Source organism: Anabrus simplex, chromosome 1 (genome assembly GCF_040414725.1).
Source record: "Anabrus simplex isolate iqAnaSimp1 chromosome 1, ASM4041472v1, whole genome shotgun sequence".
NCBI classification, from domain to species: domain Eukaryota; kingdom Metazoa; phylum Arthropoda; class Insecta; order Orthoptera; family Tettigoniidae; genus Anabrus; species Anabrus simplex.
Window position 1 is genome coordinate 1,756,423,811 of NC_090265.1, and position 24,305 is coordinate 1,756,448,115.

Sequence of the window (24,305 nt, forward strand, 5' to 3'; positions counted from 1 at the left end):
AAATTTGGACTTTTCACATGCATAATTCATACCTTCAATTGCTTATATGAAAGATGGAATTATAAAGCTCTACACGAAAATTGGCCCACCCAGTAGCCATATATGAGCCAAATGCTATGGATGTAGCTGTCACATACTTATTCGAAAAGTAAAGCAATGTGAGATAATCTTACAAAAATTTACCCTATTCAACGTTTCTAACTTATTCTGACCTATGAATAGATGAGATATCATAGGACCAGCCATTTAGGTCGCTAAATCCGGTGTCTTATGGTACAATCCTTTTCTATATAAGGTACCGTTTAGCGGCAGTTAATCTGTAAATGAAGGTCTGCAATGCTGTAAACACGCATATACTTTCGTATGTCTTTCTATATATATCCAATGATGTCGATTTGTAGCGATCGTGTCTGCTATCATAATCAGTACTCACCACATCGACTTTGACTGGCAGTAGGAATGGGGTCCTTTTCCAACTCCTGTGTAACTGGCATTAGTAAGGAAGGCCTACCATTGTAATGAATAATGCACTTCTCGAATTGACTTGCAGAAAGCAAGGGAGCATGCAGTTTTATTTAAAACTTCCTTACCAGATTGTATTTGACTGTAGGCAAGGGTGCTCGCCATTATAAACAAATGTACCCATCTAAAATGTGACTGGCATTAGGCGTAGTGGCCTGTTATTTTGATGGAAACTTGCCAACTTGGTGTGCCTGTCAGTAAGCTGGCTGGTAGTAGGAAAAGAGGCCTGATAACTGCACAACTCAATTTAGACTAGTAGTAGGGAACTTGCCTGCCATTATAATAAAAATTCCTCAACTCTTATCTGTCTGGAAGTAGGAAAGGATGCCTGCCATTGAAACGAAAACTCCCCAAATGGATTGTGATCGCGTAGTAGGCAATGGAGCCTGCAATTATAATGTAAACTTCCCAACTCGATTGTGAATGGCAGTAGGCAAGTGACCTTCCGTTTTAATCACAAATCCGTAACAAACACTTTGCATTGGAAACAACGTATGGGGACCTCCCCATGCTGTTTCTCGGATAACGCTAAGAGACATGCAATTTTAAAACAATCGTATTTACTGCATGTACAGTATTTACTTCGATATTCCAATACATTGTAGAATACCGTAGCGAAGCACGGGTACATTTGCTAGTAGTAAATATTTTAGAAGACAGGATACATTACGTACAGAAGTGAACAAGAAACATACCTCGGTTAACACCTTCGGAAAAAATCCGTTAGTCTCTCATTTATGTTACTCTTAATCTTTCCTCCCTTCACGTTGGAACTTCTCGTCAATACCATGCAGCCGAGATTCGTAAATGGAGCGTGACATCCGCGACTTCGAGAGTTACTTTCGTACGTGACCGGTAATTAATTCATACCTGAGTAACAGCGAAGCTTAGCCGATTTTCCGATCACTAGAAGTTTTAGTTTTTCGGCTCCCGTCATATTACCTCCTAGCATCACTATAACCCTCTCTTTACTTGTTAACAGTTTCTCACAAACCACAAATGCCGTATTGCACACTTCATGTTGCACAAAATTCGTGTTGCAGGGTATTTTTTTCTTTCAAGGGAGGAAATGTTCGCTTCGAGAAATCGAGAAATTCGTGTAACCGAATTTCGAGTGAGAGGGAAATAAATACACGTGAAGAATAGGACATGCGTCCGGGAAATTTAAGTTAATTCTAGATTCTGAAAATTCGAGTAACGGAAGTTCGAGATATAGAGGTTCGACCGTGCTGTAATTTATGAATTTGCTTATGTTTAATGAAAATTGTATTCTAAGAGCATATCTTCTCTGTGTAGTGTTTTGATTCTTAGAGTTCTATTTTCTTTGATGCATATGTGGAATGTTACATGAGGCATTCCTATCTACGAAATTTCACTGTAAAATTTGTCAGAAATGGAACATAATAATTGCTTTTACTTAAATGACGCGAAAAATCTGCGGTAAATTAAGAAATACCGTCGTTATTAGAGAAATATGAATACATACTTAAGGCCTGCAGACAGGACTCCTTTATGTCATATTCCGCTGCTGGTGTCGTCTTTTGTTAATTTCTTGAGGTCCAGGGCTTGCACCGAGGAATGGGAGTGCTATGTCTGTGGATTCTCATTATCTTTGTCCATATGACAAGAGTGGCAAGTTCAAACAGCAAAATGGATTTCAACAGCATTCACGATGTTATTTCGTTCTTCAATGAGGCAAATGACCATGTTATAGTGATGTGGCTGGAACTCTACGGAAAAACAACTAAGGACGCATTCAACAACTTGGTGCTGCACATTACAGAGAAATACCGCAGGTACCACAAAAATGATTTTTGTTGAAAGAAAAATAGCATGATCCCTAGACCAATAAATATTGTTTTATTTTTATTTGAAAGAAAATAGCATGATCCCTGGACCAATAAATCACTAGTCCACAGAAGTTTTCTTATGTACATTGGCCATAGCTTTTTGTCGCCTATTAAATCTTGCATATCGCGATACAATTCAGGAAATGATGTCATTGACAATTGGAGCAATGAAACGAATGCAAAGAACTTCATTGAACACAGAATCACACAGGAAATTGTTGAAAGTGTAAGACAAACAAAAGATATACGTGTGTTACTGTGAGCGTAGCAGCAAAGGTACTTGTAAAGTAGTAAAGTAGGTGTACATAATATTCTCCAAAAATAAAATATTTCTTAATTTACCGCAGATTTTAGACTTCAACTGTGTAAAAGCAATGATTGTGTTCCATTTGGGACAAATTTTACAGTAACATTTCGTAGATAGGAATTCGTGACGTAACACAATATTGTTTACTTAGAAACCGATATTTTGTCTCTCCTGTAAAGTTTAAGATTTAAAGTTACGTTAGTTTCACATGAAACTTTCGATAACTGTTAAAAACGTCTCGACCAGTGCGGCAGCTTTTACGTATGTTCTCTGTAACAGTTTTTACCCTCACTTTGCCTGCACTCGATTGTAACAGCGATAACTCATCGTATGTATGTCACAGACAGTTTAACACACATTTGACCAACATCCAAAGAGCATTGCCAAATATGTAACCTAAACGCTGTGAGTGTATCCGCAGTGTCAAGGCTCGGAAAAACTTCTAAGGTTTTTTACGAAAAAGGATTTAACTGAGCAAAATGAGATGGTAAGCGGTTTATTAGAAGTTAATCCTTCAAAAAATTCCGAGAACCGAAATATTTGAGTTTAATTATCATTTTTAATTAATAACACTATACAAAGTTTGTTTCGAAGAAATTGCCGAGTTTACGCGTGTTACTTCGCACTCGTCAAATTTGTTAGTCCGCCTCTGAGGTGAATTGGTAGAGTGATTAGTTGGCAACATCCGGACGCCAAGATTCTATTCCTGGCTCTTCCGCGAAATTTCAAAGGTGATACGAGGGTTCAAACGGGTTCCATTCAGCCTCGGGAGGTCAACTGAGTAGGTGAGGGTTCGATTACCTCCTCAGCCATCCTCGAAGTGGATTTCCGTCGTTTCCCATTTCTGCTCCAGGCAAATTACAGCATGGTACCTAACTTAAGACCATGGCCGTTTCCTTCCCTCTTTATTACTTATGCCTCCCTAGTGTCCCATTCCCCCTCTATGCCCCTGTTCAGCAAAGCAGGCGAGGCCACCTGGGTGAAGTACTGATCCCCCTGTCCAGTTGTACCCTCGACCCAAAGTCTCACTTTCGAGTACACTTCCCTGAGGTGGTGGAAATGGGATCCGTCACTGAGTCCGGGTGAAAAATGAACCCTGGAGTGTAAATTAATTAAATAAGTGAATAATAGACTATATGAACTAACAAACATGGGCCTTAAATCATGTCTAGGTGCCCTTAAACTGATGTGTCTAAAATCCTGGACCTGGCTGGGGATGACGTTGTTGATACTGAGCGATATGTTACAAGGTGATATTTACTTCGCAGGATCGCAAAACGTGTAACGGCCAGTTACTTCTAGTTGGCAACCCGAACGTGTGAATCGTAAATAAATACTATTCGGGGAATAGAATACGTGAATTAAGCCGTAATAACTTAATTAGGAGTAATACACTGTATTGACTTGCCTTGACTAGGTGTCATCAAATCGACATCGGCTCCTGGCGACTGAATGGCTGGATTGCCTCCACAGGGTCTTTTAAATCGTGCAAGGGTAGCTATATTCATTGCATATATGACGATATCTATCCACCTCAATGCTGGCCGTCCTCGTCTTCGAGTCCCTTCCACTATTCCAAGCATGATTGCCTTCTCCAAGGATTCAGACTGTTTCATAATATGCCGAAAATTAAATTGCTGTAACCACCTTGTAATAAATGCCTCAAGATAAACACACGGATTGACGTTGTGAATGATCTTCTGGATCGTATTCTTGGGTCTCCAATATATCTATACCGTTCTTCTCCAGCAGCATAGCTCAAATGTCTCAACGCGCTTTCTGTCATGCTCTTTTTAATGGTCTAGATTTCACATCCATATGTTACTAAATACCTAATTCACTTAATACACTGTCGCGTAACGAACACTTAATTAACACACTCCTAGAGTTTAACGCGTACTGACCTCCTCCCCTCCGGCTTCCCGGCTGGCATCCAAGCGTGGGAATGAGACGTGAACGCCGAGAACTGCAGAGCTCGGCCAACTGCGCGTGGAGCGGTACAGCGAAGAAGAAATCACTCGCTAGAACCCCAATGTTTATGTAGTAAGTAGATACAATGCCAATTTATTGGAAGACTAGGAAATGTCTTCTAGTTTGCAGGGAGAATCGCACAGCACTTCGAAAAATTGTATTGGATCTTTGTGTTTTCTTAAATACATAAACTATATGAGTAAAGAATTGGAAATACAGATAAGGCTCTGTATACATTAATAAATAAGGTACAAGATTGTGAACAACAGACAAATTACCTCGATAATGTTGTGAGATGGAAGCAGGCAATGGTATAATGAAAAACTGGGTTAAACATCAGGTTGTGAGTTTCACAAATAGGAAATGTCCTCTCAGTTTTAATTACTACGTTGAAGGGGTGAAAGTTCCTTTTGAGGCTCATTGTAAGTACCTAGGTGTTAATAAAAGGAAAGGCCCTCATTGGGATAATCACATAAATGGGATTGTAAATAAGGGATACAGATCTCTGCACACAGTAATGACGATGTATAGAGGATGTAGTAAGGATGTAAAGGGGATGGCATATATAATTCTTTGGTAAGACCCCAACTAGAGTATGGTCCCAGTGTATGGGACCCTCACCAGGATTACTTGATTCGAGAACTGAAAAAATCCAACGAAAAGCAGCGCGTTAAAAAAATGTTGCAAAGTTTGCTTTGGGAAGACTTTGGGGGAAGGAGACGATTTGCACGACTAAGTGGTATCTTCCGAACTGTCCGGGGAGAGATGGCGTGGAATGAAATTAGTAGACGAATAAGTTTGAGTGGTGTCTTTAAAACAAGGAAAGATCACATTATGAAGATAAAGTTGGAATTCAAAAGTAAACGCTGGGGCAAATTTTCGTTTATAGGAAGGGGAGTTAGGGATTGGAATAACTTATCAAGGGAGATGCTTAATAAATTTCCAGTTTCTTTGCAAAAATTTAACAAAAGGCTAGGAAAACAACAGATAGGGAATCTGCCATCTGGGCAACTGCCATAAATGCATATCAATAGTGTCCATAATTCTGGCTTGTGATAAATAAAACTGCTGCGGTATATATCATAAAAATGTATTCTAATATCCCTGCAAAATAACATTTTTCAACTGTTGATATTGAACCAGAAGTCCTGTTGAACTGTTCCTTGAGGTGGACCAAAGTTAAACAGTACGGTGCATACGGTTCAAGTTATCTGACGTAAGCAATACCTTCAGTGTTGTAAGAGAACAAGTGTCGACCAAGGGAGATTGGGCACGAAATATTGAAGAGAGGAGAATGGCATGAATAAGCCATGTCGGACTACGACAGAATCCCTGAGGTTGGCAACCCGCAGTGCAACACTGAGTGCTCCTGAAAGTTAGTTTATTTGAAAGCCTCTTGCTGCAGTATGCTTCGCTATCACCCACAGGTGATAAATTTTGTCAATAGCGTTTGTGGGATTACAATAGAAAATATTATCAATTACGATAGGCTCTACTTTGTCTTTGGTGTAACCAATCTGATATTTAGACAGACTGTGCATAGCTGTATCACTGAATGAGTCTTCAGTGTGGGGGATGCGTTTTCGTTTTTCTTTCTGAAGACGTATCTTACAACACTAAGAAGCTACACTGCCACATTCTGACAGCTGCAAATGAAATTGTAAATATTCCTTCGTCTCACATAACGGCTACTTGTTCCTGCTCAGCGCAACTGTAGAGAAGTTTCAGAGAGAGGTTCTACAAGAAGATAAACAGCCAAGTCGTTTTTCTTATCTTCATGCAGTCAAGCCTCTATCCGCTGGTTCTTGCGCCTATGACAGCTCTCGTACACCAGCTATTAGTTTGTAGGTGTGAAGCGAAGTGTTATGCCTTATTATTGGAAGGATTTCCGCCTCCATGGCTAAATGGTTAGCGTGCTGGTCTTTGGTCACAAGGGTCCCGGTTTCGATTTAAGGGCCAGGTGCCAATTTCAATTCAGTTCTTCATACTTTGTTCTTTTGTTCTTCTCTTATATTAATTATTTCCAAATCTTACTTTACTCCTTGAATCCAGCTAGTTGTGGCCTTTTTGTCCCAATGGTACTTGAAAATCCTTTTTGTTAATCTGAAAACATTCCATTCTGTAAATATGTCCGGAAAATTGCAATCTCCTTTTTCTCATGGTTTCTGCTATGTTCCTGTATATTTCATCATTAGATCTTAATTTCCATACTTCTGTTTTTTTTTTTCACAGGGCCTAAGATTTTTCACGTGATTCTCCTTTCTAGTACCTAAAGTTTATCTAAACTAATTCAATATTTTCAACTTTTCTCCGTTAAGGCTGCTTGCATACCCAACTAAAACTCTCAGGCGTGCCCGTAGGGTTATGCGCACTACAGTTTGAGAACCACTGCTCTAGGTTGCACAACGGTTATGCAAGTAGTATTAACATTAGGCGTACGGCCCACCTGAACCCCCTAGAATTTATGTTGCTCCCACTAAATTAAGGAGGAGCAGGTTAGTCAACACTTCCTAATAACTAAACTAGTTTGCATTCTAACCCAGGATCTCTCAGGGTGCATGCACCGGTGCATTGCGCGGCGAAATGTGCAAAGGACAACTTCGCTTGGTTGACCGAAGTGCAGAAACTCACTCCTCTATTTTTAGGAATAGCGTTGTCGCTCTTTATTTCCCTACGCCTGTCTCACTCGCTCCGCCTATCTCGCCCTTTCTCACTTGCCCTGCAGCATTCCACCATCCCAGCGGAGTTGAGCCGAACTTTGGCGAGTAGCTCAGAGACAAAACTCTGGTCCGAACCGAGTCAAGACGGACCGACGCACGGTGAACCGAACCTCTGCGCTTCGATTTGCATGCGTGAGATTTAGGACTTTCGCGAGGTCCTTTTCTAACCTATTACTGCCTCAAAACCCGGGTTTTAGTAATCAGCGTCTGTACGCACTGCCCACGTGGATTCTATCCACGGCATCAGGTTATATGTTGAGTTGAACATATCGTTTTATTCTCTCCATACTTAGAAATACTAGTACCGATTTAAAGTCCATCCAAGGTTTTGGATGGCATCTCTTCAGTTTTCTTTTCCCCCACACCCAAGTGGGGCTGCAGGTGCACATCTGAACTTGACCCGGTTTAACGGCGGGATACCCTTCATGACGCCGGCCTTATGTGAAGGAATATGTTTGTTGAGTGTGTCATATTATGTGTTAATTGAGACAAACACAAATACCCTGTCCCCGAGTCAGATGAATCAACTAGACGCGACATAAATACCCAATCCTGTTGTGAATCGACCCTCAGCCTCTTTATAAATCTTTACTGGGAACTTTAGTGGAAAATGTTGGTTCAAAATCTAAAAGCCCCAGTTCACGTCTACGGCGTCTGAGAATGCTTTTGAACGTGAGGCCGGTTTGAGTGTGGTCTGATTTAGATAGACATTTGGGGAACGGTGCTGATAAGAGGGCAGGTTCAGCTCGCAGAAAGAATGTCATTGAAAATCAAATCATGACAGTCGAGTGGCACATTCATTAGCTTCTCAGCAAAGCTGTCATGGTTCGAATCCCAGCCAATGCGTGTGAGATACTTGAAATGAAATGTCACGTGTTCGGATTCCACGTAAAACGGGAGAGCGCATGACTATGATTATCATATCAACTCTCACTTAAAGGCACAAACTTGAATGTACAATCAATACTACATACATTTTAATGTACACCTGATGCATTCTTCAACTGGAAATGTTCAATGTTTAAAAAATATAAACAAGATTGCGAGGCGTCAGCAGTCTTCGTTATCCGTTTTATGATGGATAGTGGCCCGTTTTATTGTGTGTACAAGTGTGTATTCTATCTATTTCTAATTTCTATTTCATCATTAAGTACGTTTTCCTCTGGTGTTTTTGTGTGTTTTTGTGTTTTAATTTTTAATTTGAATGATATATATGACTACACTTCAAGGCAATGTCTCATTCAATTTCAATCTGTTTTTTCAGTTATTTTATAAGAAAGTAAGGCATTACGAATTAGATCGTCTGATCATTTTAAATTCAAAATATATATTCATCATTATTTGTTTTAAATTTTAGTCAGTGGATACATTTTATAATTTTGAATATTATTAGATTTCGTTTCACCTCGTACCATTAGGGGCCGATGACCTAGATGTTCGGTCCCTCTAAATAACAAGCATAATCATCATCATAATCATCATCGTCATTATTAACTATAATATGTTACCTTCAATTCAACTTTTAAAACAATATTTTCTTCAAACAATATGCAATTTTATCGAATGTAGAAAGTTTTACTTTTTTCCAGAATTATTGCATGAATTTAGGTATCTAGAATGAGTCTAATTTTAAAAAATGAGAGTTAAAACATTCTGAGGGAGGAATATAAACCTCATAGTAAACTCAGGGCAAATTTTACTTCTATATGAGTTATATAACGTGCTTCAAAGAATAGGGTGACAAATGATCACAATGAGAAACATCAGTTTACAAGCGTGTAAAGATATACTGTAGTAGGGCGCTGCTTCGCATTACTCTTTATAACCACCATTCTTGTCTAAGCACTTGTTCCAACGGTACAGCAAGCTGGTATGGAAGAAACATGCGCCCAATGCCTGCAGCCAGGTGATGACGGCGTGCTGAATGGCGGTATCGCTGTAGAGTTGTTTCTCACCCAGGTATTTCTTCAGCGGTCGGAAGAGATATAAATAACTGGGTACCAGGTCGGGGTTGTAGTGAGGACTGTTTCTAGGGATATATTTCTAAGGAAGACACTTCGACAAAGGTGGGCAACAATCTGCTGTATGAGAAAATGCGTGCTGGCGAGGTGGAAGTCAGTGTTTGTGTGGTTGCGCACGCTGGCGGTTACTGGAGAAGTTAAAGAAACTCCATTTCTCGAGCCAAGGGAATTTAACCGTCTAGGATTAAAATCCCTTGAGTAGGCTGGGAATTAAATCCGTGCATCTGAGGATCGAATGCAAAAAACCATGCCCACTCATCTATAAAGTCGGGTGTTGGTTGATGAGATGATTCCACTGTGCACATCATGATGACATATAATGACTGGCACACTAAAGGTGTACACGGTTTGAGTGTTTCTGTTATGAGAGGTTAAGATGGTATGAGATCGCTAGGCAGTAATGCAAACTCATTTCGTTCTTACGAAGCGCCGACCCACCCGCTCTTTTATAATGTAGTATGAGCAACATAAATTTCGGTGGTTCTGTTATAACGTACCCCTAACGCTTATGCAAATCTCATTGCGGAACCGTTCTGCATGTAGACTATACTTGTTACTCGCTTCAATAAGTTTGTATTCTAATCTATTACTGCCTAACAATTCGGGCTCTAGTGATCACCATTTGTACTACAATATTTTGAATACGAATATACCCTGTATTTCCCTACTTGAGGAAAATTTATTTGTATGTGTGACTACTAATTTTTTTCGCTTACACTTAAACTCTTTTCACTCAGTAATTTCTGCTTTCACCGAGCTCGATAGCTGCAGTCGCTTAAGTGCGGCCAGTATCCAGTATTCGGGAGATAGTAGGTTCGAACCCCACTGTCGGCAGCCCTGAAGATGGTTTTCCGTGGTTTCCCATTTTCACACCAGGCAAATGCTGAGGCTGTACCTTAATTAAGGCCACGGCCGATTCCTTCCTACTCCTAGACCTTCCCTGTCCCATCGTCGCCATAAGACCTATCTGTGTCCGTGCGACGTAAAGCAAGTAGCAAAATAATAATAATAATAATAATAATAATAATAATAATAATAATAATAATAATAATAATAATAATAATAATAATAATAATGATAATAATAATAATAATAATAATAATAATAATAATTCTGCTTTCTGCTGATGACGTCTTTGGTATATTTCAATCAGCAGACATTCTTGACCTACTGCTATCTATATTACAAGTTAAGGGTATTTGTTAGATTATCGTACGTTTATCTCTTCTATTTTTAAGACTTTGAGAAGCTGTGCTAAATGACATTCCCATGTAATGTTAGCCCTCCTTTTTATAAGCGATATTTTTTGGCCTTTTTGGAGGAATTTTGAAGTGGTGAGGGTTTAGAATAGAGAGAAGAGAATTTGATGAAGATTGATGAGACGGAAAGGAATTTTGTGGGATGAAATCTCTCGCGCTTGACGAAGACGAGTAACGTGTTAAGAGCAGTGTACCAAAAACGATAGGAAAAGAAAAGCTCTCGCGAAATTGAAGACGTTGAACTTCCATGTAACCATGTAACCAGTAAACATTTTGAAGAAATTAGATCAATTTAATCTATTCCTTTCTTAACATGCTCTAGGGATGACTAAAAGACATATTTATTTCAGCATGGAACATCAATTTTAATAATAATAATAATAATAATAATAATAATAATAATAATAATAATAATAATAATAATAATAAACATTTTGTGTGGCTATTTATAGGCGGACCGTCCGACAAGGATAGGTGGTATCTGCTGTGTTTTGGACATTGCATGTTATATTAGTGGAGAATAGTGTTGTGTGAGTTGAAGGGATGCTGGGGACAGTACAAACAACCAGTCCCCAAGACATTTAAGTAACTGAGGTTAATTTCTCCGACCAGGCCGGGAACCGAACAGCAGCAGCAGGAACCGGACATAATTTTTAATCAAACAATTCTGTACTGCCATTTTTTTCAAACATGCCGTGATTATTTCGATAATGAAAAGGAATTTTCCTTTCATAAGGCACGGTTTCGCTTACACATTCTTCTTTTTCTTCTTCTTCTTTTTCTTCTATTGCTACTTACCACACCTTGTGGGATCGCGGGTGCGAACTGTGTAGCACTTGTCCATTTGGCCCTGTTTTTCTCCCAGATGCCCTTCCTGACACCAACCCAGTGTGGAGGGATGTAATAACTATTGCGAGTTTCTGTGATGGTTAAATTATAAATTATGTTTGGAACTGAACCAAGACTTGCATACCAATCAATCAATCAATCAATCAATCAATCAATCAATCAATCAATCAATCAATCAATCAATCAATCAATCAATCAATCAATCAATCAATCAATCAATCAATCAATCAATCAATCAATCAATCAATCAATCAATCAATCAATCAATCAATCAATCAATCAATCAATCAATCAATCAATCAATCACTACTGATCTGCAATTAGGGCAGTCGCCCAGGTGGTAGATTCCGTATCTGTTGTTGTCCTTGTCTTAAATGATTGCAAAGAAATTGGAATTTCATTGAACATCTCCCTTGGTAAGTTATTCCAATTCCTTACTCCGCTTCCTATAAACTAATATTTGCCCCAATTTGTCCTCTTGAATTCCAACTTTATCTTCATATTGTGATCTTTCCTACTTTTAAAGACACCACTCAAACTTATTCGTCTACTGATGTCCTCCCACGCCATCTCTCCACTGAGAGCTCGTAACATACCACTTTGTCGAGCAGCTTGTTCCCTCTCTCCCAAGTCTTCCCAGCCCAAACTTTGCAACATTTTTGTAACGCTACTCTTTTGTCGGAAATCGCCCAGAACAAATCGAGCTGCTTTTCTGTGGATTTTTTTCCAGTTCCTGAATCAAGTAATCCTGGTGAGGGTCCCATATACTGGAACCATACTCCAGTTGGAGTCTTACCAGAGTCTTACATGCCCTCTCTTTAACATTGTTATTACAACCCCTATATACCCTCATAACCATGTGCAGAGATCTGTACCCTTTATTTACAATCATATTTATGTGATTACCCCAATGAAGTTCTTTCCTTATATTAATACCTAAGTATTTACAATGATTCCCAAAGGGTACTTTCACCCCATCAACGCAGTGATTAAAACTGAGAGGACTTTTCCTATTTGTGAAATTCACAACCTTACTTTTATCTCCGTTTATCACTATCTCTCCTATTCTGTCGGCGAACATTCTGAATGTTTCACATTAACAGGGTTTGAATCAGCTTATCACTGTGTCACATCATATAGACTTGATGCCTTAACGACCATTGCCATTAGCCGAGTGATTATTCAGTAATACGTTAGAATTCAACTTTCATAAATAGCGAGTATCTTCTAGCCTGCAAAACGTTTCTGCAATGAGATTTGCATAAACATCAGGGGTACGATCTGCTAGAAACCGTTCATCGTATGCAACTCTCTATACATGCTCGTAGAGCGTGGTAGAGGACACTATAAAAGGCTTGCATTCCAGCCTTAAATTCCATAAATATCCGGCACTGTTCGATTCCCCGTCAGGAATTCTAAAAAATCAATAAACGAGATTTCCACTTCCGGAGGTGCTTATGGCCGTGCGGTTCGCTCAACCTACACCAAAAATGAGTACCAGGTCAGTTCTTGCGGGAGAGGCGGCCTAGTGCAGAGCTGATCACTCAACCCCTCCAAGTGCCGAGGTTACGGACAGTGGAAGCCTTTACCTTCCAATCCTCCCAGGGCCTTCATGGCCTGTACGGAAATGACTTTGCTTACATGGTTTTACTGATCATCCATGAAAGTGAAACCAGAATTACTCTACCCTCCGGACGGCATATTCATGTTTATTATTCTTTTTGTCCACGATCTAATTAGAGGAGCAACACCCTTCAATGAATAGCTGTGATTGGATACGTGGCATGCGTGTTTTATTCTAGGCTTCCAAAAAATTACCGGCATTTGCATCTTCAGCACAGGTTTCGCTTCACAGATTCATATATGATTTAGTTACTAGGAATCACTAGGATGTACTCACCTCCCCAGGCGATACAAGTAACACGAGCCGTGGTACCCTCCGTGAACGGTCCCAGCTCCGGACTTTGGAGAGGATGGCCATTTTCGTCCAGAATGGTTAAGTTTCGTGGAGGCACTGGAATGAAAATACAAGACATGAAAGTTAGAGGAAATCAGAAAATAACTGTGAGCACCATTGTGATTGTATCAAATACTTGTGTTCAACAGTGTGATGAATTCTTTATTTGTTATAGAATAAACAGCTGCTATGATATATCCTTAAATAGAACTTTTTAGGTTTAAACTGATTAATTTAACTACAATGAGATTGTGTATTCTGAATATTCACTGTATTAACTCTCAAAAAATCCACTTTAAAGTCAATTTTGAATTTAGAGCGGGTAAATAAGCAACCAGTGTTATATGGCTATACAGGATATTTAAAATTTATATAGAATAATTTCAGGGTTTGATTCTTCAAATATGGAGAAAGAGAAGTGTATATGTAAATATAGTTTTTGAAATACAATATATTCTTGGCCGCCACCATCACCTGATCTGAACCTCTTGGATTTCTTTGTGTGGGGTTCTGCAAAGTCATTGCTGTACGCGACTGTTGTGGAAGGTGCAGCAGCACTTCTTGGTAGAATTGTAATGACCCTTTAAACAACGCGTAGAACACCGGGCATATTCAAGCGTGTTCGTGAGTCCATGCGATGACAAGCACAAGCCTGCAATGTGGTAGGAGGCGGCATTTTGTAAACCTCTTGTAAGGCAATGACGGCGTTACGTAAGTACATGCAAGATAACTCTCAACATCTGAATTTCTATCCCGTGACAGGGTCAGATATAACCGAAAGTGCGTATTTTTGGACACATGTTTATTTACAATGTTATTACACTGAATTATGCCGTGTATCTTTCAAACACCCTCTATAAGATGCAATGAGCTTGCAGTGTATGAAAAATGTGATAGAAAAATTTAAGAGACAATGTGCAATGTAGTTGGACAAGAGGTTCTTACCTAAGAGGTCAGTTTCATAAATCACGAAAACCATGCCGTATTTTCCCGAAACATATTTATTTATTGACTTGTTTTATATGAAGCCTGCTGTTATGCCAAGACATCTTATGTGTGATACATTGTACAAACTATAGAGTATTAAGATTTCTAATTATGTACAATTAATTATGAAATTAAATTTAAATAATAGTTATAAACCAAAGGTAACTTTTTTGATCGTTACTATAAAAAACATTTAATTCTAATTTCTTAAGACTATGTACCATTTATAACATATTTTTTAATACATTTCTACTATGTATGTCTCTCATTACAGCCGGAAGGGAAATCCAGGAGCGTAATGTTGCAGGTATAAACGAGTGCCGTAACCGGTCGTGCGGTAAACTGGGAAGCTCAGCATGGGGGAGGTTTCTGACCTTGTAGGTATACTGTTTGGGGATGACAAGTATTTAAGATCCATTCTCAGATAACTTGGTGTGTCTGTACGGAGAATGTTGTGAAAAAGCAAAACAGAGTGAAGGTTTATTCTCTCCGTCAAATATAACCAGGACAGCTGTCCAAGACAAGGTGATATATGACAATACCTGGGCATATTTAATACAAAACGGACGCATCTATTACAAGCCCGCTGAAGTTTAGCGTTAAGTGTGGTGTTTGGGTTGTTGTATATAACGTCAGCATGGCAAGTCCAGTATATACATTTGAAAATCTATGCCACTTTCTACTGAATGCCACTTAAAGCATGGGTTTGTCTGGAATAGTGGTTAGTGCAATGTACGAAACAGTTAGCGGGCTATAGGACGAGCTCGAATATGGATGCTATTCAAAACGAAAGAGTGGTGATACGTGTACATTTGTAGAGGAAGAAATGCACATCAGTGTAATTAGCTAAGATAAACTTCAGAAAATGTTTTACCATACACACTGGCGGAAAATAAAATACCAAAACCAAGGAGAAATTAGTTTAGAGGAATGGAATTTAGGATATGCAATTGTCTAGGTAACATATTTACTTGATTAAAGTTTACAGGTCACAGGTACAAATATGCGTGAGACGACATGTGGCATGGTGGTAGATTAATATCAGCTGCAGTCTCTACGATTTTGAATGCAAGCACGAAATGTGCATGCATTGTGTCGTACAAATCCCGTAGGTCATTTTGTGGGATGAAGTTCCACATCTCTTTCACTTGGTCAGTCAAATAAACAACGGTTAATGCTGGTAAGGGATGACGATGGATTTATCGTCCCACAATTCCCCATACGTGTTGTATGAGTGAACGGTGTGGTGATCTCGCAGGCCAAGGCAACTGGTCGACACTCGTTTTGTAACACCGGCGTATGAAACGAGCGCTAACTCCCCCTTGAATACTATCGGTTCAGTCACCATTCTGACGTACAAATCAACTCTCAAGGTTCTTGGTAAAACGCCGATGGTGTTCCTGCTGTCAAAGGAAATCGCTCCCCAGACCATGACTCCTGGTGTAGGTGAAGTGTGTCGACGCCGCAGAGAGCTTTGTCCCCTTTTTACCAACCTACGGCCATCACTGGCACCACCGAGCTCGATAGCTGCAGTCGCTTAAGTGCGGCCAGTATCCAGTATTCGGGAGATAGTAGGTTCGAACCCCACTGTCAGCAGCCCTGAAAATGGATTTCCGTGGTTTCCCATTTTCAAACCAGGCAAATGCTGGGGTTGTACCTTAATTAAGGCCACGGCCACTTCATTCCCACTCCTAGCCCATCAGACCTGTCTGTGTCGGTGCGACGTAAAGCAACTAGCAAACAAAAAACATCACTGGCACCAAGACAGAAATGGCTCTCATCTCCACTCCACCCTCCAATGAGCTCTATTTTGACACCATTGAAGTCGCAGATGACAGCCATTCTGAGTTAGTGGCATGAATGCTAGAGAATACCTAGCTCGGAGCTGACCCTCAAGTAATCGATATGTTACAGTTCGACCGAGCTCGATAGCTGCAGTCGCTTAAGTGCGGCCAGTATCCAGTAATCGGGAGATTGTGGGTTCGAGCCCCACTGTCGGCAGCCCTGAAGATGGTTTTCCGTGGTTTCCTATTTTCACACCAGGCAAATGCCGGGGCTGTACCTTATTTAAGACCACGGCCGCTTCCTTCCAATTCCTAGTCCTTTCCTATCCCATCGTCGCTGTAAGACATACCTGTGTCGGTGCGACGTAAAGCAAATAGAAAAAAAATGTTACAGTTCGCTGTCTTATTCTGGTTCCAACAGATGCTCTAATGGCTGCTGTAGATGCAGTATGATCCACCATAGCCATACGGCGAATACGACGGTCTTCCCTTTTTGTAGTGGCCCGTGTGCGGCCGGACAGTGTCTTCGAGTTACCATTTCTGCCAATATCGATGCACATATCTGCAAAATCTTTCTGCAATATCGTGGAAAGAGCAACTACCTTCTCGTCTCGTTCAGACTCAGTAAACTGCTGTTACTGCCTTCATCGTTGCCTTCAAGACGTGCGCTCACACCTACCTCACAACGTCAACATCGGACGATGACTGACGCTTGCGAAGTGTGCAGCACGTATTTAAAGTAAACTTGCTTCACAAGTGCATAGTGGCGTTACTATCACAACTCTTCGTCGACTAGCACGAACATTTGAGTAGACGTCAGATCTGCAATCATACCTCCCGAAATTCTATTATCTAGCACAATTCCTTCTTGCTGTTGGAATTTTACTTTCCGCTAGTGTAGAACATTTGCACGTTCAAACCTGAAATGTAGACTGTCGTATAATGGACGTCATGTGTGAGGTAAAGGTAAGGGTGTATTCTGCCCGAAGGCAGGTTCGAACCTCCGCAGAGGTGTGACTGAGCTGGAGTTTACGTACGGTAGGGTGGCCAGTTCATTTCCGCTCCTTTCCATTCCCTTACTCCCACAAACAGCGCGTGGCAAAACATCCAAATCTTGACCACGCCCAATGTTGCTTAACTTCGGAGATCTCACGGGATCCGGTGTTTCAACAGGGCTGCGGCCGTTGGCCTGTGTGAGGTCAGTGGTTGCTACTGAAGAGTTGTTATTAAAATACAGGCGTTAAACTATACAGGCATTATCCATACACACATTTGACTTTTTCAACATCCCCATTGTTCCGAATATTAATTACTAGAATTGGAAATACGTAAGATTTGTGCATGGTATTATGGTACTCGATATGGGACATCTATCGATTCGGAGCAATTCCATTGCTAAGGAAACATGATAAATCAAATTATTGCAACTGGTGAAATCTGCTGAGTTCATTTTGTGCATAAAAAGGATTTCACTTTACGAATATTTCAAATATCACCTGTCGTTAGCTTCCGTATCTGGACCCAATTTTGTGCCAGCGCAAAAGCTCACATTTCAGTTACTTAAAACATATAATCATAGCGACTTTGCATTCTTGCAGCTTTATCGGGCGATGTAACACAGTCGTCATGAGCTCACTCCCGCGTGTAAATGCTCGTGGCATTGTCGACATTGTTGAATACGTAACGTTCACCGTTGCGAAAACTGTTAAAACTATGTTTTAGCACAGAGATTTTCTCGCTGTGTGCACATCTGATTAACGCTGGAAGCTCGCAAGTACTAAATGTGCAATCGGCAACCATCCCGCCCTCATTTTTGTATGTTAATAAATGTTCAAACGAATCTGGACGATCATTTCGGTACCCAATATTTAAAAAGGCATATTTAGTCAGGTTTCTGAATCAGATTGTGTAACTTAGTAGTGAGTACCGGTGTGAATTTTCAATAAGATATCTCCGTACCATAAGTTAATGTTATGTAAAAGTAGGACATAATTTGTTATACCACTTGTTCAATCGTTTGTTCTGTCTGAAAAAGAACACATTAGTTGATCACATTTTTTTTTGCCGGGCTTAGTGGCTCAGACGGTTGAGGCGCTGGCCTTCTAACCCCAACTTGGCAGGTTCGATCCTGGCTCAGTCCGGTGGTCTTTGAAGGTGCTCAAATACGACAGCCCCGTGTCGGTAGATTTACTGGCACGTAAAAGAACTCCTGCGGGACTATATTCCGGCACCTCGGCGTCTCCGAAGACTGTAAAAGTAGTTAGTGGAACGTAAAGCAAATAGCATTATTATTATTATTATTATTATTATAACTTTACTTTTCCCTTAACTTGCTAGGGATAAGGTAAGCAACGCTTTCAGAAGTTGGAGTGCCAGGATGTGTATCACAGTTCTAGTAAAAGCAGAATGTTTCCCAACGTGTATTATCGAGCGATTTGCGATTGGATCTCAGTCTTTTTACACCTTTCCTTTCCCCAACCTTTGTTTATCACGCATAATATTTCGCACAATTTATACTCTATAAGTTGCAGCAATACCGGTTGAGAAATGTGCAAGACAATTTCTTTCAATTCCCTTGTTAATTTTCTAGACAAAAGAGGAAAATGAGATACGATGTTTTTACCTAGATGATCTCTGTATCAATTCAGCACTTTAACTTTGATATGGAACACATTTTATGATCTCAGATGGTTATTGTTTATTCATTTACTTATTTATTTGTTTATTTATGTAGGTCTTTTGTAGTGGAGAAGTTAGGGCCCGTGGCCCTCTCTTACAATTAACCACATAATTACAATATAATAAGGAAATACTATCACTGAACTAGATACGTGAACAAGATAAATGAGAAAACTACATAATAAATAAACTGAGAATTTCGCATCAAACAAAGAAAAATATAAAGCATGTATGAGAAACAATGCTTCATAAACGATACATACTAGGCCTGCATATAATATGTCATAAAACAAGCATGTAGGTAAACAATGACTGCTTAAATTCTATGTACACGAATTCAAAGATCAACACAAGACCGTTAATAGAATTCAAAATATGGTCAGGCTTGGTATTTATGGGTGTTGAAGATATTGACTTGTATTATTAAAATGATGTGAAAATCATACAATGCTAAAGGAAACAAACTAACTAGAAGCTTTCTTAAATATCCCATTGTTAAAGGACAGGAATGGAAAATATCTTCGAACTGTTCTGAGCAATGGCCTATGAAACAAAGTACAGTACAGTAATAGTAAACGATCACTTTGCGGATAGGGCACAGAAATAAGTTATAATGCAAAAATTGCAATTTCACTTTTAAGGTGTTTTTTGATGGATATAGGAATCGAATTCGTCAGTCACATGATTCAAGACAAGAGCAGAGTAGTTTTGGTCACCCTGCGAGTGGAAGTATTGAATGAACGGGGAGATAATTTCTGTGGTAAGTGGGAAAATCGTATGCTGTCCAAAACCTCAATAAATTAATTCCGTTAAAGTCAGAAGACAGTAGAAGTGAAGAATGGAAGTCCGGAATAGAAAGTTAAATCAAAAAGTCTAGCGTCATAAAGTGAGGCGCTGTGGTTGTCTCACTCCAAGGACAATTTGTAACCGTCTGGAGAAAGAAACCACTCTCTACAGAAACGCAAAGACAAATGTTCAGTGCATGTTTCGCATTTACATATGTTTTTGTTACGTGCTTGACGTCGCACTAACACGTTTAAATTTCAACGATATAGATCAAGAAGAGAACCAAGATTGAAAAGGAAGTGACCGAATATTTTATTAATGTATATTTGATGACTTCGTGTGGTGTGAAAATCGGAAACTATTGAAAACTAGCTTCACGAAAGTTTAGTGGGCTGTTGGTACCTGAATAGTGTTATTTAGGGAAGTCTTAAGTGGTGACGGTCTTAATAAACACCGAGCGTCGTAATTTTATCCTCACAGGCTTCTAGACAGGGCGACCTTTATTCGAATCCCAGCAAAAGCACGCGGGATCTTTTAAATGGAAGGACACATTCTTATGCTCATATTCCACATAAAATTGGTTTCTCTTGGCTGCGATCACAACACAGACAGTTCCGTAACACTGAATGCTTTCCTGCTCATTTTACAAAGATGGCTTGTTTTCACGTGTTGCAAGCCAGCTTTTACATTTCAGCAGCCTCAAATGCCACAGTCTCAGACGGGATCGAATCGACTACATTTTCAATCAGAAAGATAGCACTTATAACTCTACATTGTGGTTATGTACGTTGGCGCGACCTACCTCGGTACAAAGGATGAATCACCAGAGTAGTGACGAATTTGTACAGAAATATGTGGATTTTTACGAACATTACCTGCAGTGAATGTGATGCTTGCTATCAGATCTTGCTCACTTTTAACGGGTGTTGATAAACAATGGTGTTCATGTGACCCCAAAGAGATATTCAAGAGGATTCATGTTCGAAGATCACAGCCATTAGGAAGGGTGACTCCCGGACCACTTCACCGTGTCTGGAAGATAGTAAAGGTGAAATAACGGTCCAGTAGAGAGTAGTGAGATGAAACACAATCTTCCTGAAACAACATTTGCTGCCTTATTGGGAGGGGCGTACCTTGTAGTTGTTCAGGGAGGATTTACTCAATAAATATCCTGTAAACTGTACCTTCCAGTAACTGGGTGGTAGAAACGGTCTGATGAAGTAGTTTTCAACATCCACATCAACGGAAAATGTGTATCGATTGCCAAATTCACTAGTAGCGCGTTGATTCGCGTAGGTAATTACCATGAGAATATACCTTCAAACCCGAAAAACACTTAGCTTCAAATAAAAAGCCTTTGCCCCCTGGTATTAATCCCTGTTTATTGGGGTCGGCACTCGATTTGAATTTCGCGCAGTTTTACAGTCGAATGCCCTTTCTGGCACCAACCTTATGTGGGAGATATATTTATTATTACGTGTTTTTGCGTCAGTGTGTTGTATGTAGGTCAAGAAAATTGTGTTGAGACGAACAAAAACCATCCAATCCCCGAGCCAGGTCAATTAGCCACACGCAGGTTCTTTACATCCTCGATCCGGTCGGAAATTGGACACCGGGCACTTTGAATCGAAAGCCAGTATCCTGACGATCCAGCCAACAACTGACGCAAAATCGATTTAAACTAATATGGTAACATGAAAATCACATTTTTTACTTTTTTTAGCTAGTTTTGGTTCAAATTTCATCACGATCTCCAATATTCTGACCATCCAGCCAACAACTGACGCAAAATCGAGTTAATTTCATATGGTAGTACCAAAATAATATTTATTAATTTTTTTAGCTAGTTTTGGTTCAAATCTCAGTAGGATCTCCCCTTAAGAAGAAAATATGTGTAGCTATAATACTGTTACAGGCAGTCCTAAGCCTGGAAGAATGAAATACTGTAACTTAGACTATAACTCAGTTATGCCCAGGTCACTCCTAGACGATTACCCAATAACTTCCGGAGCTGGACCTGGATTAGAAATCCTAGGGCCACAAATGGGTATCTCCAGGTGAATAAACATTTATATCTCTATGAAAATTCTGTTGCTGGTCATTCGGATTCCTTAAAACTGGAGTTACTTCTCAGAGAGTTGGTTTTACTATTCACTAAATTTATTCAAGTTACTATATACGGTTATTTATAAGTGTACACAAGTTCCAAGCAGTGCCTTCCAGCACGTTAAACTCTTGCTCTTCACCCTGATCTCTCACAGCGCATTGTCGTCCTCCGAGTAGTTCGCTCAACAGCACACCTAACGCGTCGCGCTGAACTTCACGTAGTCGTCTGACTGACTTACTCCTCAGGACTCGCAACTCACTCGGGATTGACTCAAGTCTGACTCGCGTTCCCAGCTCTTTCTACCGGATGAGCAAAATGAAGCTGGCCCGGAAAGTATTTACAATAGGACAGACGCGGGAATGACCATTATTAATGAACATGACAAATGATGCTGGAACTGGCCTCATCCGAAGAAATGAAGAATTGAAGATCCAAAAGTCCTGACTCCACTTCACTCAGAAACCACCGATAGAACGCGAAGGTTCGCCTGCAAGCTTTAACGCATGCACGACACTAAATTTGTAAGGATACAGATGCAGGTCGTTTTGGATAATATTTTGACCCAAAGATCTCTTAGTTACCATCTGCACAGACAAACGGCAATGATATTTCGTCGGACTTCGATGTAGGCTTTCCTTGACTCAAGCAAAGTTTACTGGTGTTAGAACACTTTTGAGATATTTAAGAATTTTATTCGCTACAGAGCCCGTTTCACACCATTTTTCCACTAAATTTTGCACTGCAGACTTTGCTGGAGGTGTTGCCAAAATATTTCCAATGTTAAACTCTTGAGCAAACAGTTCCGCACAGGTTTTCCACGAATCGTTCTCTGCATAACAGTGAACACGCGCGGTTTTATTGTGAGCACAATTTGATGTTACATTCAACTGGTTACTAAACACGTCTGTTCCCCTCAATCACTCAGACGTAATGACACAGCGACTTACTCGGGACGAAGCGTGCGGGAGATGCGCAAGGGAAAAATATCATTGCTGCATCTAAATCACGGTCCTCAGCATTTCCTGTGACAACAAGGTTCAATAGCACATCAGATTTATAAATACTTTCTTGTCTAATGTTACTTTCCCATCCTGTATAACCCCCGAAATATTCTTGAATACGTATCTAGCAGTTTCCCCAGGCGTCTTTCCATTTTAGCCGTTTTTAGGAGCTCGACTAACTTCCTTACCACGTGCCTCAAGAATTCGCCAGTCTATTGTTTTGCTTCTGCTGGACCCGCCACACTTTGGTCACTGCCCCTCCTGGCGCCGACCGCCTCGCAATTTCGGCCTTCATTATCACCACATAGAATTGTACTCATCAATGTTTTCCATCCCTTGTCCTGAGAGAGACCACAATGAATACAACTGGACTGTACAATCACTAAATCTGTGAAATTCGAATGCGAATTCAATTCAATTGCATCCTTCCTTTTCTCCGCTGATTATATTTATTACTTTACTTCTATTGTTCACTGCAGAGCTCACATCGTTGTACGGCGAACATGCGAGTTTTATTGGCAAACCAAATTACGAACCTGTAAAAGCGTTATAGTTTTTTCCTGTTCTGAAATGAGTGGTCAATGCAATAAAGTTGCAATATGCCTGTGTCTCTTTTTAGTGAGCACGCCTCATTCCGTTAAGGGGGAATGCTTCAACGAGAGAAATTCATTTATCACAAAGGAAGAGAAGTTCATGCATTGCAAATGTAGAATAGAACAGATTTTACTAGAGCAGTAATAAGTAAATACATCTTGTAGCCTTGCAAATCACCTGTGGTTTGTTCGTTCTATATATTTGGGAATATAATAATCGAACCCAAGGAATTAAACACGGACTCATTCTATGACTGTACATTTTAGTTATAAACATTGAAATATATAAAAACCAAGTCATCTGTGTACAGGCCATGAAAAGCTTTCCACTATCCGTAACTTCGGCACTTGATGGGGTACAGTGGTTAGCTCTACGTCTGACTGCCTTTATCCCATGTAATTAACCTGGTACTCATTTTTGGTGTACACTGACTGAACCTCAAGGCCATGTGCATCTCCGGAAGTGGAAATCTCGTTTCTTAAATTATTGACTTACAAGGGGAATCGAACCCACGTCCTTCCCGGTGAGACAAGCTCTCCTTTAACGCTTCGGACAAACTGCCACCACACATATATAATACTAGTGTTAATTCCAAACAGGGTAGTACAGTAAGCATATAGGCTACGGTACCGTATATCTGGAGCAAAGCTGATGCTGATATAGTTACACACAAAGGAACTCGTAAGTGATGTTAACGTTTTCATTACAATGGAGTAATCAAAATCTACATTATAATAATTAAGGATTATTTACAATAATAATAATAATAATAATAATAATAATAATAATAATAATAATAATAATAATAATAATAATAATAATAATAATAATAATAATAATAATAATAATAATAATAATAATAATAATTGTCACGATGTTTTGTGGATTTGCAGAGGTGAAAGAAGGTGCTG

The 24,305-nt window shown here is 39.8% G+C and overlaps 1 protein-coding gene across 1 annotated transcript in view; it reads right to left on the reverse strand.

Moving 5' to 3' along the window:
* The window catches only part of LOC136864369 (nephrin-like), a 1,091,365-nt gene that overhangs the window by 806,392 nt on the left and 260,668 nt on the right, over positions 1-24,305 (reverse strand). Inside the window, exon 3 of the mRNA XM_068226722.1 lies at positions 13,400-13,513. Coding sequence (XP_068082823.1) covers positions 13,400-13,513 — 114 coding nt within the window. The remainder of the gene's footprint in view (positions 1-13,399; positions 13,514-24,305) is intronic.